The sequence below is a fragment of the Ctenopharyngodon idella genome, chromosome 1 (genome assembly GCF_019924925.1).
Source record: "Ctenopharyngodon idella isolate HZGC_01 chromosome 1, HZGC01, whole genome shotgun sequence".
In the NCBI taxonomy this organism is placed as follows: domain Eukaryota; kingdom Metazoa; phylum Chordata; class Actinopteri; order Cypriniformes; family Xenocyprididae; genus Ctenopharyngodon; species Ctenopharyngodon idella.
Window position 1 is genome coordinate 38,156,746 of NC_067220.1, and position 18,877 is coordinate 38,175,622.

General features: G+C 36.4%; 1 protein-coding gene across 4 annotated transcripts in view; it reads left to right on the forward strand.

Annotated features, from left to right (window-relative positions):
- The first annotated feature begins 14,663 nt into the window (after positions 1 to 14,663).
- Positions 14,664 to 18,877, forward strand: part of grin2bb (glutamate receptor, ionotropic, N-methyl D-aspartate 2B, genome duplicate b) — a 115,294-nt gene continuing 111,080 nt past the window's right edge. For 2 of the 4 annotated variants that reach the window (XM_051888507.1, XM_051888508.1), the window contains exons 1-2: positions 14,665 to 15,403; positions 17,184 to 17,844. In XM_051888507.1, the coding sequence (XP_051744467.1) occupies positions 17,818 to 17,844 (27 nt within the window). In that variant the 5' untranslated portion in view covers positions 14,665 to 15,403; positions 17,184 to 17,817. The other 2 variants (XM_051888494.1, XM_051888504.1) reach the window with 2 other exon arrangements.

Consider the following 18,877-nt stretch of genomic DNA (forward strand, 5'->3'; position numbering starts at 1 on the left):
ATAAAGACCATTCTCTCTGAAGCACTCGTCTGACTTGGTAAACATGTTCCTGGAGAGATGGAGAAAATATCAAAATGTCATCCAGGTAGACATAAATGAACTGATCAACCATATCTCTCAGCATGTCATTGACGAGTGCCTGGAAAACCGTGGGGGAGTTGGACAGCCCGAAAGGCATAACAAGATATTCAAAGTGCCTTCTGGAGGTGTTAAAGATGGTCTTCCACTCATCCCCCTCCCTAATGCAGACCAAATGATAGGTGTTGCGAAGTTCCAGCTTTGTGAAAAAGGAAGCACCCTGCAGTCTCTCGAAAGCCAAAGACATCAACGGCAAAGGATAGGTATTCTTTACTGTGATGCTGTTCAGTCTTCAATAATTAATACAAGACATGATAGTGTTGTGATGCCAATTTATATGAGGTTATGAAGTGTGAGCCAGGGATGTCCCAGGACAACTGGAGCCAAGGCAGAGTCAATTAACAAAAAATAAGTGTGTTTGTCTGATGTGATGAGACTATAGAATGGGTGATAGATGACGGAGGTTGTCCACCTCTTGTCCACCCAGGTCGTTGACAGAAATAGGATGAGTAAGTAGAACCACATGAATCTTGAGTTTGTGAGCCAGGTTGATGTCCATAAAATTTCCCTCCACTCCAGAGTCCACTAAGGCTTCACAGAGATGATGCGTTGCAGTCTGACCGGGAAGAGAGTGACAGCCAGAGTGGATTATTCCAAGGCAATGCCACCCATCAGTAACCTCTTGCCTACTGATGGGCCTTGATGTTTACTGGGCACTTAGCTGCAATGTGTCCTGCAGCTTCACAATAGAGACACAGTCCCTGAGTCCTACGTTGCTCTTCCTCCCAGGAAAGAAGAGCTCTGCCCACCTGCATGGGTTCAGGATCGAATGAGGGATCAACTGTATCGATGGAGGTGATGGTAGAAAGATCCTCCATAGCTGAAACCAGGCTTTTCTGAGTGCGATGATCTAATTCAATGGGTAATTCCAACGCGTATATCTCATTTTGGATACGGTTGGCCAACCCATACAGAAACATGTCCCACTGCGCCTCAACGTTCCAATTACACTCCGCAGCCAGCATGCGGAACTCAATGGAATAATCAGTAACAGTCTTGTTAACTTAACACAGGTCCGCCAACACTCGGGCCACCTCTCTGCCTGAGACTGCCCGATCAAACACCTTTTTGAGTTTGTCGTTGAAGGACTGATATAATGAGCAACACTGAAGTCCTTGTTCCCACACTGCTGTTCCCCAAAACACCGCTTGTCCAGATAACAGTGTTATCACAAAAGCCACTTTAGACTCCTCAGTAGGAAAGGATGAAGGCTGGAGTGCAAAAAACAATGAACATTTGGCCAGAAAAGCATGGCATAATTGAGGCTCACCAGAATAGGCAGCTGGTGGTGGCAGTCAAGGTTCAGTGAAGCACACGGAGTGGTCTGCTGGTGGAACAGCAGGTGGTTGGTTGGGCACAGTGGGCGCATGGGCAGAGTTGGTCAAGTCCGAAACCTGCGCTACCAAGGCCTGAACCAAACGACCCGTAGCCATGATTTGCTTTTCCTGATGTTTCACACTAGCATTGTTTCTTGACAAGATATCTCTCAATTCAGCAGCACTCACTGGATCCATGATGGTCAGATCGTTATATCAGGCGAAAGAACACAAGATCCAGTTGCAAATGCAATAGACAGTTTATTAATAATAAACAGGAGAAATAAGCAAGGCAGGATGGTCAGACGCAATAGTGCAGGGATGGTAGTGAGTAGACTGCAATGGGCTGGGAATCCGCTGATCAACGAAGAGATGATAATCCAGAAACAATCAGACAGTAAATAATCCAGGCACTAGCAGGAATCAAAGACACAGGAACTGGAGACTTGAGAAATAAACTAAAGAACCACTAAAGAACCAGGGGCAGGAGGATAACTACACACTACCTTCTTTATTAGGTGCATGTCTACAACTAACCATTGGCATTTCTGAAAAAACAGCCCTAAGTGTGCTGTCACTTTCATTATATCCCAGTTGGAATTTACAGTATGTTTAATTTGTGTTGCCTCTCGGCTGTAAGTCATTGAAAAGAAAACACGATTGGGGTTATTCGAAGGACATTGTTGTGCTCTTTTTTTTTCTTATGCAATAATTGCTTTCTGACAATAGATTTAACTCTCTCTGTGGCAAGTATTAATACTTTCACATTATACCCCCTCTGTCGAAATCTATTAGTCATATCCTGCAGCTGAATTTCATAGTCCTTTTCTTTATCAAAAATACATTTCAGTCTTTGAAACTGACAATAAGGAATATTTTCAATCAACCAAGGTGGATGAAAATTATTAGCTCTAAGAATGGCACTATGATAGGATTTGGCTGGTTATAGCTACTCCCACTGGTTAACCAGTTGTTTTGATGATCCACTGAATTCTTTTTGAATGGGGAAACATCAAATTCTCCAAAGCTGTTGACCAAGCTTACGAATAAATTTTCAATTCAATTCACATTTATTTGTATGGCGCTTTTCATAATGCATATCATTTCAAAGCTGCTTTACAGAAAATGCATGTCAACATTACCTTTTAGAGTAATCTGTTATCAGAGAGGACTGCGTCCAAATTATGTAATTTCAGAAATGTACATATACAAATACAACAGTTAGCTAACAATGTATTAATTTAAGCAATGTATTAATTTAAGGTAGAAACAATGAGCTCATGGAAGTAATGAATACATGTTAACAATTATTAGGATATATAGAAACATTTGGAATGGAGCAGGTTGATCCAGAGTTTGCGTCATCTGAAGTCCTCGCAGGGGTTGGGATCATCTCTTCACAGGTGTTGAGGCATCTGAAGTCTTCATTGGAGGCTGGATCCAAACTGAAGCTGACGTACTCTCTAGTCACCTCGGGACAGGCATCCCGAAGTAAAACAGAAAGGCAAATGGAGAATAATTAGCATAGCTGCTGTTCAAAACATTAACCAAAGATAGTCATGTGCATTTGATCTGATATAACTGGAGTACAAGGTTATGAGATGCATTATGTGAATGCTTGGCAAAAGTGATGCGTCTTTAATCTAGATTTAAACAGGGAGAGTGAGTCTGAGCCCCAAACTTTATCAGGAAGGCTATTCCAGAGTTTAGGAGCCAAATGTCTAAATGCTCTCCCTCCTTTAGTGGACTTAGATATTCTAGGTACAACCAGAAGTCCAGAGTTTTGTGATCTTAAAGAGCATGAAGGATTGTAGGGCGATAGAAGATCGGTTAAATACACAGGAGCTAAACCATTTAGGGCCTTATAGGTCAGTAACAATACTTTATAACTGATACGGAACTTAACAGGTAACTAGCGTAGAGATGATAAAATTGGTGTTATATGATCATATATTTTTTTGACCTAGTAAGAACTCTAGCAGCTGCATTCTGGACTAATTATAGCTTGTTTATTGAGGAAGCAGGACAACCAACCAATGCATTACAATAATCTAATCTAGACGTCATAAATGCATGAAATAACTTTTCTGTATCAGAAACAGATAACATGTTCCGTAGCTTAGCGATGTTTCTGAGGTGGAAGAAGGTTGTTTTTGTAACATATGAAATATGATTTTCAAAGGACAAGTTGCTGTCTAATATAACACCCAGGTATTTAACTGCAGAGGATGAATTAACAGTACATCCTTCTAAATGCACATTGTAGTCTAAGAGATTTTGTGTACAGGTTTTTGGTCAAATAAGTAATACCTCAGTCTTATCTGAGTTTAAATTACTATATGTTTTGTATCTTTAACACACTCTGTCAATTTGCAGAATTTAGAGATTTCATCTGGTTGTTGTGATGAAATATACAACTGAGTATCATCGGCATAGCAGTGGAAACTAACTCCATGTTTTCTTATAATATTACCAAGTGGCAACATGTTGAAAATAGCAGAGGGCCAAACACAGATCCTTGCGGCACTCCATAATTTACTGATGTGATCTTAGATTTTTCCCCGTTTAAATATACAAATTGGTAATGGTCTGACAGGTACGATCTAAACCACCTTAATGCCTGTCCCTGAATACCAATATTGTAGTCGATCTAAGAGTATTTTATGATCTATAGTGTCGAATGCAGCACTGAGACTAGTATTGAGATACACCCTTGGTCGGAAGCTAGAAGTCATTTGTAATTTTAATGAGCACAGTTTCTGTGCTATGATGAGGCCTGTATCCTGACTTATATTTTTTAAATTTAAAATCCACAATGAAATCTGACAACAGTTGTCTCATAAATGTGGTTTCTAAAAAGATTATTTTTCAGGCTGGACCTGCCAATGCGCACGTGTACTCGCGTGTCTCAGAACATTGACTGTTTCTATAGCAACCGGAGCTTCTAACTGCAGCTGCAGTGACGCGATGACTTTATCAATCAGGGATTGGCTCTTTTATTTATTCTTTATTAGGCTTACAACGTATTGTAAGTTCCAAGAAGGCTTATTCCGTTGCACTTTCTCCTATTCATAGTAATTAGTGCACCGTCTTTCTATATGTGAACAATGGATGTGCATCCTGAAGAAGTGCATCTTGAATATTCGAAGCATCAGGAATGTCGAAAACAGTGCCATCTTGTGGCAGGTCAAATTTACAGCAGCCATAAACCTGAGAGGGCAGCTGTCTTCACTTAAAATTAAAATTTTATATTCACCAAACATATTTAATTGTAGTCAGTCAATCTATAAGGTCGAAGTGAAAAATCTAACTGTAAAAAACTGTATACGCATGCGCAAAATGGACTGAGGAAAAACGTTGGTATGGAGAATTCAAATGCAGATGCGCGGGACAGCGAGCGGAGCCGAACCTGAAACAAACATTCCCAAGAGGATACAGATATTCATCGTCACATGTTTCAAGACGTTATGGTGAGTAGCTATTGAGCACTTAATTTATTCTCCAAAGTTTCAGTCTACATAGACTGACTAAAGTCGATCTCATCCACATTATATAATTAACTTCTGTTCTTTCACTTGACAATGCCAAATCATACAGGGGAACTTTGTCATTAATGTTAATTTTTATTTGCAGGTTTTTAACCTATGCATTGCCGCTTTTGAAAGTTTTCCTTACATCAAGACATCCTGTTATGCAGAAAACTTGTATTCAGTGTTTTTCCTTATTTAAAATAATGTATTTTCACTGAATATCCTGTGTTGGAATTTATTTGTTATAAAAGTGATGTGATAAAATGTCAACCCTGTTGTCTGTGTTCTGTATTTTGCTTATGTATTTATGTTTTTCAAAGATTTTTTTTCTTTTGAGATATTTGATAAACAATTTCTACTACATTTTAAAACATTTAATTAGACCAACAACACGTTTTGATAAACTACATTTTTCCATTGGCTCAACATATTAGGCCTATTTCTAATTGAGCCAATGTTAACAGACTGTTGCCACAATTGATAAAATTCAATTAACAGAAATTCAATTAGGCCAAATGAAAAATTTAGATGAGGCCAGTCACTAGAAAATTGAGTTGGAGAGGTCTGAAATTGTTTATTGTTTGCGATTTACATTCTTATATTGCCACCTACTGGGCGGTTTTGCAATTTTTTAAACCTTTTAATCCTTTTTAATCAGTTTTTTATTACTGTGAACAATTTGTTTGATGCTAAATATACAAATAAAAAAAAAAAGAGATGAATTGAGCAAAAAACAGCCTGTGCTTTCATAATATGGCTGTATGTGTATTTGTTTGGCCATTTTACTTCCACATTGAGATGCATCACATATGCATTTTATTATAGAAACAGAAATACATTATATAGAAAATGTCCCATTTTCATTCAAAAACCCTTTGAATGCACATCTACTAGGCTATGTGTGAGAATAGAATAAAATAAATAAATAATAGTAAAAAAAACAAAAAAAAAAAACACTGCTTTATGCTATGTTATAATATATAACTATATGTTGTGTTAAATCGGTTACGCTCACTGGAGTCTCATCGTGGGCTGAATACCTCTGACACAAACTCTGGAAAAGAGCCTGCTCCGGAGCCTTTATGTTCAGAGAGTAAGTTGCTATGGCTACTTGCATACCCTGAAAGTAGCCTCTGTTTTTGGAACCGGAAGTTGAGGGGCTGTTGTTTACACGACACCGGTTTCAACTAAAAATTAAAACTTTTTTATGCGTTTTGGCAGTTCATTTACACGATAACAGCGTTGTGGTAGCCTGAAAACGCCTCAAAATGCACGTTTTTGAAAACGATTGTCAAGGATTCTCGCGAATTTTTATTTATTTATTTATTTTAATTAATTAATTAATTTATTTATTTTTAATGCCAAGGTATCAAAAATACAAGTACATATCAAAAAAAGTAAAAGTTACATACAATGAAATGATGATAAAGGTAAGCATTATTTATACATATACACATAAGGCCTATACAAACACCTTTCATATATGCATGCATACATACATAAAAAAAAAAAAAAAAACTTTAATGAGATAAATTAAAAACTTGAAACAAGTTTATTGTCTTAAGTGCTTTATGATGAAATATTTTGGATGTACTGTTGGACCTCTCTTCTAAAGACAATGAATAAAGGATTTTGGCGAGTGAATTTACTGCGGTGAATGTGAAATTTTGCAAGGAGCAATAATAGATTAATAATAAAGTATTCATTAATTTTAGTTTTTTGTATATTAAAGAAGCCAAACAGTACATCCTTAGAAGATAAAGAGAACCCCGGAAGCACATTACAGTGAATACATTTTGAAAATTCGTCCCAAAATAGCTGTGTGTGAGCCTGTGAGGACAATCCCAGAAGATATGAAGAACAGTTTCATCGTGGACACTACAGAAAGAACAACTTATATCTATATCTGACTTAAACTTTTTCAAAAAAACTTTAGCAGGATAAAATTTGTGTAAGAATTTGAATAAAAATTCTCTAACCTTGTTGGTTATTATGTATTTCAAAGGCAGACTCCATACTTTTTTCCAATCAATATGTTCAACCAAGTTCTTCCAATATGACGCCACATATGGAATTGTTACAAGCTCCTTTTGAAAGAGAAAACTAATTCTATAATTCCGTGATGAAGGATGTGCCAAAAAGCACAGTTTTCCAACTGGGAGTTCAAATGGGTCCAAAGAAACAGGTAAAGTGTTGGATGATCTAACAGACTCTCTTAGAAGCATGACGACTCCTTTAGGAACTGCGTCCATTACAATGGAAAATTCCTTGGGAGTTACTGGCTAATTGAATTTACATAAAAATTCTTCATAATTTAAGATAATACCTTCTGAATTGAATAACTGAGAAACAGTTAAAATGTTTTTCTCAAACCAATTACTAAAAAACAAATACTTATTCTTATATACAATATCTCGGTTGTTCCAAATAAAGTATCGGTGAGGAGAAAAGTTGTGCTTAAAAATTAAAGACCATGCAAGTAATGCTTGCTAATGGAACTTGGATAATTTGTAAGGGACTCTCTCAATATTATAATTGCAGATCAATAGGAAAGGGACACCGCCTACTTTGGAAAAGAAGTAATTAGGGATAAAACTATTCTCGCGAATCTGTGAAAACGGTGACGGCATGCTACGTGTATCTATCAACCTTATTTTTCAACGCGAAGGTGTTTTCTGTGAATGTGTGAGACTTCTTATTTATTAGCCGCTATAGGAAAACAACGAGAACAATATCAAAGTGCAGTCAACTAAAAATAGGCATGGATTATAGGGATGCGCATTTGGCGCGAGTGCTCGGTAATAGAAAGCGTCTGCGCAGGCGCGTAGTTGGTTTCACAAAGTGACATCGCCAACTACTTGTCTGGCGTGCATAATACAGCGTTTTTAGTAATTTTCGCGGATCCGTGTGAACGGGGATAGTTGTTCGTCATCTGTACAAAGAAAAAAAAATTATTTCCCGTTTTAGTACATCGTTGTCGTGTAAACATAGCTACCCTGAGGTTATCAGTTTTCTCTCTGAATGAACTTACCCAGGATATGTCCCATAACCTGCTTTCTGGAATTGGAGTCTGGATTCTCCCTCACTGCTGCCGTTCTGAGTATCAGCCTGCTCTTGACAGAGAGCTTGGATTTCTCTGATACTCTCTGCCCCTTGTTTGATCCTTCTCTGTGTTCATCTGACCTCGATTCTCGCCTCACGACTGGATATATTTGCTGATGGACTGGTCTGGATTTCGACCCCAACCTGACTTTCCCTCTGCCTGTTGCCCAGAATTGGTTCGGAGCCCAGCGGCTCGCGCGGTTTTATTTGTTGCAAGCATGTGAAGCTGAGCGTTTTTCTGCTTTTTGGGTCCTTTCAGAAAACGTAACAATTATTTAACTCTCATGTATCCAACGAGGACCAGTGGCTACGTGTTTATACCCCTGTGGGTTTACCCAGTTTATTTGTTTTTGAAAACTTATTCGCCAACTAAAGAGGCTGCTGTTGTCTGCTGAGTTAGATACGCAGGCATTCCTCATCTAAGGCACTATTCTGTATAAAGCACCCTTACAACAATATATATATATATATAATATGAAAGGTGCTATACAAATAGAATTAAACTGAATAGAAATTGTACGAGTCTGTATTCATTGAACAAGTGAAGTTAGAACCTGCCATGTGCACTGCAATGTTTTTTCCTATATTGGCCACAAGGGGGCAGTCAAAGATGAACATTCTGTAGAACATGCAGCGAAGACTTCAGATGCATTCAAATTTATGCTAATAGCAAAATTGTATTCTCACTTTGTTAACTGACAAACATTTAAACCCTTTTTTTCGTAAGGTATTTTGTAAGCATGCTAAAACAATTATTTTGTACTTTAAGGGGAAAGTGTTTGCGTTTTCAGTGTTTTTAACTATTTATTTGAAGCAACGATTTTAGTTGAAGTTGAAACAGCCTCAGAATGTGTGACGTATTGGCGTTAAATCCAAGTCTTAATCGTGATTGGTAAGAAGAACAGAAATACTCTGTGCAGAAATCCACATTATTAATGAGACCGACTGATTTCATCCAATATCTGCTATGCATGATACAGGAACGCGCGAGAACATGGAAGACATGAGAGCGTTTTCTGGGCAAAACACGTTCAAAATTACTTTGAGACCGCAGACAGTTATGTAGCCTACGGACTGGCGAGTATGTTTTTTTCCCTGAAATCTGTCTCCATCACACCAAATTTGTAACACTGACAATGTAAATTCCTTTGACAGTCGACACATTTCTTTATTTCTACTGAAGCTAAAGATTCTCTCTGGATCATTCTCAACATGATCACCAGATTTTACACGACCTAGTGGAGTTCATGCAGCTAAAGACTGGGAAAAAAAGGACAAAAAATAGGCTACTATAAATTTCTCAAATGAAGAAATTCAGATCAGTCTATAACTTAGAAATATAATTTATTTATATATTGCATTAAAGGTACACTAACGTTTTTTGACACTCTACTGTACTGTTTTGATTAGAGAAACTTTGTTAGTTCAGCTAAGTTAGCAGCTGTATATTGTATGACTATTATAGCAAAGTTGGCACATATAGTTGCCATCTTGCCAAACAGATGGGGAAGAGAGAGATATGACCATTAATTGAATGGGTTATTGGACATTGAGTAATGGGAGTGATGAGAAGTTGATGGCTGTTGCTTTCCAATGGGACTTGTGCAATTCCCATGAGAAGAAGGGTGATGTGAGAGAACAGGATCACCAGGTCTAGCAGGTACATTGTTGGTTGTGAACAATGTTCTGTGTGATATGATGGTAATTGCTAGCTATTATTATTAGTCGTTTTTGTATCTCTTTTCCCATAATGTTAACATAACTGGTTTGGGGAGATTTGCCATTGACTATAAAATCAGAGAAATCAGCTTTACGTTTGTTCAGCTTTTTTAACAAACTTTTACGGTACTGATAAATAATTTATGTGATGTATTGATCTGTTTCTCTACATAAAATTCTACACATTGATTTGTATGTGAAATAGTTTGACAGCTCAAATGTTCAAGTGAACTTTTATATGATATCATATATTATATGATGTCTTCATCTTGCCACTGTTGCTCTCTGGATATTTTGAGTGGATATTCTTGGATAATGAGACAAATAACTGCTGGTAAGCTTTTTTACTTTGATTGCAATGAGTCACAGGTTCAACTGTATTGAATTGCATTGCAATTCAAGGTAAAATGATCCTGTGACATTGGCGTCGCCAGCACCATACCTTACTGGTTGAGCTACAGGAATGCATTTTAACAAATTTGAATATGTTAAATGTACACATTTTTAGTTAAAAAATTAACACAATTTAAATGAGTCAACACATAAATCCTTCTTTTAAAGCATGTTTTTGTCTTTCCCTGATTCACTATGTTAAGCCTATTATAAGTGTTTATATTTTAGACCTGGCAGAATGTTTTTTACGGGAAATTGCGCACATGTGTCACTTGCCCATGCGTGTCTCATCATATCCGTTAAATAGAGAATAAATGCTCCAGCTTCTTTGATGCGTGTGTGGGGAGTTTAGTTGTCACAACAAGCGAGAAAGGTTGATGTGGAACAGCTAAAGCTCGAACCTCCGGAGAATCACCCGTTTAAAAAAAAACGCAGAACGGAGGAGAGTCTGCTGGCAAAAAGAGAATGTGACAGAGCTGTAATAAAACAAGAACCAACATCGGCTTGGCTTTGTGGAGATGGCGAGAACCGAGTTATTTTAAATTTTGTGAAAGTGATGCCGATCTGAGGGATTTTAAATTTTGTAAAAGGATTTTTATAAAAGGAGTCGGCATTCTGAAGTAGAACCCGGAAATGCTACACTGTGTTTACTACGTGAACAGCATAGGAGACTGACATGGAAGAGAAGAAATTGTTGAATAAAGTCGTTTTTATTTATTTATTTATTTATTTATTTTTTTGACCACAAAAAGTATTCTCGTCACTTCAAAACATTAAGGTTGAACCACTGTAATCACATTGACTATTTTAACGATGTCTTTACTACCTTTCTGGGCCTTGAAAGTGGTAATAACATTGCAGTCTATCCAAAAAGCCAAAAAGCTCACAGCTTTCATCAAAAATATCTTGATTTGTGTTCTGAAGATGAATGAAGGTCTGAGGGTGAGTAATTAATGACAGAAATTTCATTTTTAGATAAACTAAGCCTTTAAATTTATCGCTGTTATCACTGATGCAAATGGCGTGGATCCATGACAAAAACTGGTGGGGACATGTCCCTGCTGTCCCAATGTAAATGATGCCAATGATACTGCCAGTATTGATTCAGTTATCTATTCAAATTGTAGGTAGGCTACATGACTTCCAAACAGGGTTGATGTAGCTTTTTATGTAGTGCTTTATGGCTAGTATTTATGATTGGTGGTTTGTATTTGGGAGCATTTAAGAATCTTTCATTGATGTGCACCCCAGATAGTGCTCCAATATCTATTTATCTCAGTTACAACTCTAATATTTTGGGCCTGAAGTGGTAAAATGTTCAGTAGTAGCCTTTTCAATTGAAATGATAAAAAAATCCATAAAAAATGTTAAAGGGATAGTTCACCCAAAAATGAAAATTCTATCATTTACTCACTCTCAAGTTGTTCAAAATCTGTATAATTTTCTTTGTTCTATTGAACACAAAGGAATATATTTTGAGGAATGTGTTAAACTGAACAGGTTTGGGGCACCATTGACTTACATAGTAGTTTTTTTCCTACTATGGAAGTCAATGGTGCCCCAAAGTGGCCTGGTTACAAACTTTCTTCAAAATATCTTTCTTTGGGTTGTGCCATTTCCATCGCCCTTCTTTAACTCTCCTTTTAATTTTGTCTATTTCAAAATGATCAACAGAGGGAGAGAGCAACAGGCAGACAGACTGTGAGTTTTAAAAAGGAGTGGAAGACAGGTGCCAAGAAACTGAGGATCAAAAGCACAGTGATCAGTAGCTCAAGCCAAGAAACCAGAGAAAGAGAGAGTGAGCCCTTGAGAGAACAGACATCTGAGAAGCAGACATTCACATGTACAGAGAAAACTCAGACCGATGACAGATGGAGTGGTAGTGCACCGGTACAGAATCAGTGCTTTAGCAGGACTGGGCAATATCCAGAATGATGAATTGGCTCAAGATGGAATTTTAATTGAATTACTCACATACCATAGGATGTTAAAGAGGAATTTAATTGAATTGCAATTCAAGGAAATTCAACAAAGAGATTTCATTTCTTTTTGGAACAAAACACAATTACATACGTTTGACTAATTTAGCTTTGTAATAGCTTCGTATTTCGTAATACATGTAATTTGTTCAGATGAAAATTTTGGTGAAGATTTTGGTAAAACTGAAATATAAAGTGTTTTTCCACCAAGGTCCAGCTGAACAACAATTAATTTAATGTACTAAAAAAATAATATATATAGCCTAATGTATATGTTGCCGCTGGTTGCAAACAAGGAGAGGTGCAGGATCTAATTGCAGCAGTGAAGGTTTATTAACAATAACTATAAAACAAAACAACTCTTCTATAAGAAACAAACAGAACAACCAACTTAATGCAACAGAGAACTGACAAAGAACTTCCTGAAACACAGGGCTTAAATACACAGTGAACTGACTATCTAACGATATTAATTAACAAGACACAGCTGAACTCAAACACTAATCAAATCAGGGACCATGACAACAAACAAGTGGCGGGAAACTAAGAACAAAGAACATGTGACCAATGAAAAACAAACTCTAGACATGAACTACTAAACAGAACAAAACTCAAACGTTACAGTATATAATATATGCGTTCCAAAGTTTGGGGTATTTTTTTTATTTACTTTTACTCAGCAAGGACGAATTAAATGGCAGTAAAGATGTATGTAATGTTCCAAAAGATTTCTATTTGAAATAAAAGTTTGTTTGAACTTTCAATTCCTCAAAGAATCCTGAAAAAAAGTATCATTGTTTCAACAAAAATATTAAGCAGCACAACTGTTTTCAACGATGATAATAATAATAAATGTTTCTTCAGCAGCAAATCAGCATATTAGAATGATTTCTGAAGGATCATGTGACACTGAATTACTCAAAATGAAATAATTAAATAAATAATGAATTCAATAAAACAACAATTAAATGTACCAGTTTATTCTGACATAATTCAATAATTATTAAATAATTAATTGAATTAATTATTAATTAAATAAATCAATCAATAAATGTATTTATTTATTTTATAAAACTCCATGAAAACACTGGCATATTAAATTGTTGTTTTATTGAATTCATTATTTATTTTATTTAATTATTTCATTTTGAGTAATTTGGTCCTCCATAGAAGACTGGAGTACCGATGCTGAAAATTAAGCTTTGATCACAGGAATAAATGTTAAAATAGAAAAGAATTATTTCACAATATTACTGTTTTGCTGTGTTTTTGATCAAATAAATGCAATCTTGATGAGAAGAGACATTAAAAACAATAATTAAATCTTACTGACCCTAAACTTTTGAGTACTAGTGCATTAAAAATTATATACAGTCAAACCAAAACTTATTCAGACATTTTTGTTATTTTTGATATATTTTACTAGTGAGTGCAGGACAAGTCAAGTCAAGTCACCTTTATTTATATATCGCTTTTTACAATGCAGATTGTGTCAAAGCAGCTTTACAGTGATAACTGGTATATAATTTTGGCTGCACAGCAGCTCTTAAAGAAAATGGTGTCAATGCAGGCAGATGCAAAGCACTGTTGAATATCAAATGTCAAGTGTCCCCAACTAAGCAAGCCAAAGGCGACAGCGGCAAGGAACCCAAACTCCAACAGGTGACATCAGGTGGCAAACAGGTGGCAAATAGGTGTTAAAATGGAGAGAAAAACCTTGGGAGAAACCAGGCTTAGTCGGCGGGCCAGTTCTCCTCTGGCGAACAGTGCTTTGTTACGATTCAGGTAGCTATCATAAGTCAGATGGGATCGCAATATTCAAAGTATTTATTACAGTTCCATCCACACTAGGGACACTATAGTTCATTTATGTAAGTGAGGATAGCAAAACACATTCATTAAAACTGTGACATTATACCCAAAAATTCTTCATACAGTGGACTACCAGTAAAACTGATAAAAATTTGGGACCAAAAATTATTCAGACACTTTGACCTGACGATGTTTTTCTTAAGTGTTATCTGACATAACTGACATAATTAAGATTATTTTTTTCTGACACAGTTTAACTCTGAGAACTTGTCATATTTTATTACCATTTTTTAAACTATAGTGAATAAACTGTATTAATGAATGAAATGTTCAAGGTGTCTGAATAAATGTTATTTTGACTGTATATAATAGATTAATTTTAAACTTTTATTAGTACCATATTTATGATTATGATTATCAGTATCATCTAATGTCATGCTTTGCAAAATGGCCCATGTTGCGTATATAATAACATTTTTGCTTATTTATAATGAATAATTTTATTACTAATTTGTGAACTGGAGCTGAGAAGACATTCTTAGCTTTTCCCCTTTTCTCACTCTCTCTCAGTTGTGCAGTAATCCTGTAGAGGGACCCCTTTCATTCTCCTTCCTCTAACCTCACTCCTACTCAACAGTGTTCTGTCCATAAGGGAGGGATGAGAAAGCGAGAGAAAGAGAGAGAGAGCACAGTCTCGTTGTGTGGAATTCTTGGGCAGACATCGCAACCGTTACACCTCTTCCTACTGTTCTGCCTCAGTCACTGTCTGTGGAAAAGGGCTATTACTTACTGCAAACGGAGGACTCCTTCACAAGCCAAAAGAAAGGGAGAGAAAGAGAGAGAAGAAATAAAGCAACAACTGGACAGAAGGAACAAACTGACTGCCTTTCCTGTTTAAAAGAAAGGAAGGAAAACGGAAGGCACTGGAGTATTTGTTTTTTTCTTTCGTTTTGTTTTTTTCTTCTTTCTCATCGTTGTGCTGGGAGGCACATCATCTTTTCATTTGTTCGCTCTCTCCATCATTTGCCTCCTGATCTATTTCTCCATCTATATGGTGTATAATTTTATCTATTTATGACGAGACAGGAGAGAAGAGAAAGAAGGGGCAAGTTTTTTTTTACTCTTTCATTCATTTTTGACTATTTATGTCCCCCTTCATTCCTTCACCTGTCCCTCCTTTCCATCATCCCCTCTTCCTTCCATCCCTCCCTCCCTTCATCTCAAAAGTGTGATGCTCCCTGAATGAAAGTTGGTTACAATTGTGAAAGAGACTCAAAAACCATCTCCACATCTCCTTATCAGTTTTTTAATTCTTCTTTTTCTTTCTCTCTTTTTTAAACAGTTCTTTTTGTCCTCCACCATCTACCCTCACGTATCACTCTTTTTTTCCCTGGATGCTTTAATATTCTTCTAGGTAGGTTTAACTGCTCGTTTAGTGTCTGTCCAGTCTGTTTGTCTGTGTGTGTGTACTTGTGTGTTCTTTTTTTACATATACATAAAACACACATCGACACACACATACACACATGCATTAAACTAATGGACAGCCAGGTGTCAAGAGTTAAATAGCACTTCTCCATGCCCATTTTTACTCTTCTCCAACTCTGTCCATCTTCCACTCTCACTTATGAACAGAAAGCCATTTTTTTCCTGCCATCCTTTCTTTTGTAACACACACACACACACACACTCACACATACACACACTTAAAACACTCACACACATCTGGTCTTGGGCTGCCCGGTCTGAAACATCCTCCATTCATCTCCAGTGTCCAGTGCAAGCATCAGTGTTTTCTGTTTTATTTGAGAAATCATTGCAGACACATTTCTGAGATGAGGTTCTGCTTCCATTCTTTGACAGAGATGGGTGAGGTTGGCATGACTGCTTAATTTGAGGTTCTTGGACACATTTTGAACTTGTCGGCAGCCTCCTTTGAGCTGTTGAAACATGAAACCTGAATTGTGAACAGTAAATTGGTATTTGCTCAAAATATTGATTAGGGTTCAGTGCAGCAGTCGTTTTTTTGTCTCGTTTCACCTGCTTGTGAGATCGAGTCCATTTGCGCCGTTATGGTTACCTCTTTCGTTTTATTGAGTGTTTAATTTTCTGCTGTCACTCGCCATCTTTTTCTCTCATTTTATCCGTTCATCTAACACCTTTCGGACAGGCCGTCACCTCCACTTCTTATCCCCACCTCTTGATTTTCTCTTTATTCATTTATGTTTTTAGGTGTCGTGCATGACCATTGTATGACTGTAATCTCAATAGAGAATTAAACTTTTCACTCCCCACTGTGAGCTATTTATACCCCATCAATTATCCTCCTTGAATGATCCTTTCATTTTATACATTTTAATTCAGAACTGCTTTCTTTGATTGATTGATTGATTGATTGAGTATTTTAGTATTAGTATTAGTACAGTATTTTGATTTTGTTGTATTTAATATATATTTTAAATTAATCTAAGAAAGGGATGGTGATCCAAGAAGTGATGTTGTGTCACAACTTGGAAATCTGAACATGTCCTTTTTCCATTCATGTCGATTTTATTTTCTATGCATCATTATTTAGTTTATGTGCTTAATCTTCCCTCTTGATTGGTGACTGGTTAGAAATCTCAAATAAAATTCAGTTTCAGCTAAAACTTTAAGTTTCCTATAGACATCCAAATTCATCATATCCCTCACATTTTTTCTTACATATGGACTGTTTGAAAAACAAACAATCAAAAAGAAAAAAAGCATCTCACTTGCCAATTATTGGGCGAAATGGACATATCAGTGGAAGGCGGCCATCTTGTCTAACGTTTTTGAATGCTTGCACTCGCCCGCTGTCTTGTGTATCACATTTTGTAAACATTACCCAAATAATAATGATGAAATGCCACAGGACAGTTAGACTGGTAAGTAACATGGTAAAAATATCACACACAAGTATTTGTATGTGTGTTACTGTGTGTGTATGTGAACATTTTTGTCCTTTCTATGGCTCAAAATAGACTGAAGTGCATCTATGTATATATCATTTAAGTAATAAGTATTGAGCACTGTGTATTAAATCAACTGAAAGAAATAACAAAAGGGGAAAAAAGAAAAATCTCACTCAGTTTTCCAAAAACATTATCAAGTCTGATCTTTATTCAACTTCATTAGCCAGAAAACCTGCTTAAGATACTGTTCTCTTCCAACAGTGTCATGAGAAGGACTCAGCGAAGGACGTTCATGGATATTTGAACCAATGACAATTTAAGACCAGACGTCGCTTCTCCAGCCCTCTCACTACTGGACACTACAGCCCTCTCACTGCTGGCCGTCAAGTAACTCCAGAGTTTGTGGACTTGTTCACAGATGAAAATGAACTTTTAGAAACATTTTATCTTCTTCTTTTCACCTTTTTCGTATTATATCACATTTTGTAGCCGATGTAGGCCTGACATTGTCCTGGTTCATTTTAAATTTTACGTACATTTCTTAGCTTTGATATAAGACTTTTCCTGAGTGACTGAACATCATTCACATAGCTCAAGCATTTAAACTTTTACTTGTCTTTTATTTTGTCTTCATTTGTGAGCCAGGCATCTTTCTTACTTTTCTTGAGTGACTTTTCTTAATAGTTTTGATTTGATATACAATTGCCTGTGCTCAGTCATCCAGCCTGGATTTACAGTAGGGACCAACACTTTCATCCACGGTCTCTACACCAGGCCTGCTTTTTCTTACCAATCCCTCAAACTACTTCAACGGTCAGTCACTCCTCCATCCAGGGCTATGAGAGGAAGAGACAAGACCCAGCTCACATCATCATGCAGGAGTTGAGGAGAGAGAATGGGAGTTGGGCTGGCAATGTTCAAGGTAAGGGATGAACTTTGCTTTCCTTTCTTCTCTAATGTTTATCCTCGCTATCTCTGGCTGTTTGTAATGGAATACTAGCTAACTACCAGTGCTGGGTAAATTACTTTCAAATTGTAGTCAGTTACTGATTCCAAATTACATGAGAAAAATTGTAGTTAGTAGCAAAATCCATTACATTACACATTTAAGGTAATGTACCGGTAATCTGACTACTTTTAGATTACTTTTGACCTAACTCGTTAATCACATTGATTTGAATAGGATAATCTTGTACCATATTGATATAAAAATACAAAGAGAAAGAAAATATATTCCATTCTTTATAATTAACAACATTAAGTGCATTAAATATTGCATTACGTCAAGGTTTCCCAGACTGGGGTTCATGATTGAACAGCAGAGCGTTCGTGAGTGTATCAAAATAAAACACTTGCTAAAAAAGATTAAATATGTTATATGTTTAACTACATGTCATGTGACCACTAACTGACATAAGAGAAGCATGAACTTAATTTCATAATTTATTATTATTATTATGACCTAAATTATTAACTTAAAATCTCAGGGAGTACTTGAATATATTTGGTCAAAGACGTTCAGCTGACAAAAAAATTGGGGATCCCTGCATTGCAAAAAATGTGAATATGTAATGTAAATATGAAATGATGTGAATTTGTACATTTTAATGTGTTTTGAAAGACTCACTGAGTGATAATTCAAATAATAATGAATGTGTTTGCCAGGAGTTAATATACGATGTTGCAAATTTGAGAAAACACTTCTTAAAGGTGAAATGATTTCTGTAAATCCAGAGATCAAATGCTGTGTGTGTCTGTTTTCAGTGTCACATGACTAGTGGCTGGTCTGTGTGTGCAATTCCACAAACCTGGAAGAGCTTCTGAAAAAAAAAAAAGTAGTAGGCTTTTTTTAGAAAGGAAAATTTAATCAATGAATCATGAGTAATTTACTGCCATTGTGAGAATAACACGTAACCATGTAATCAATTAAAAAAGTAACTGTAATCTGATTACGA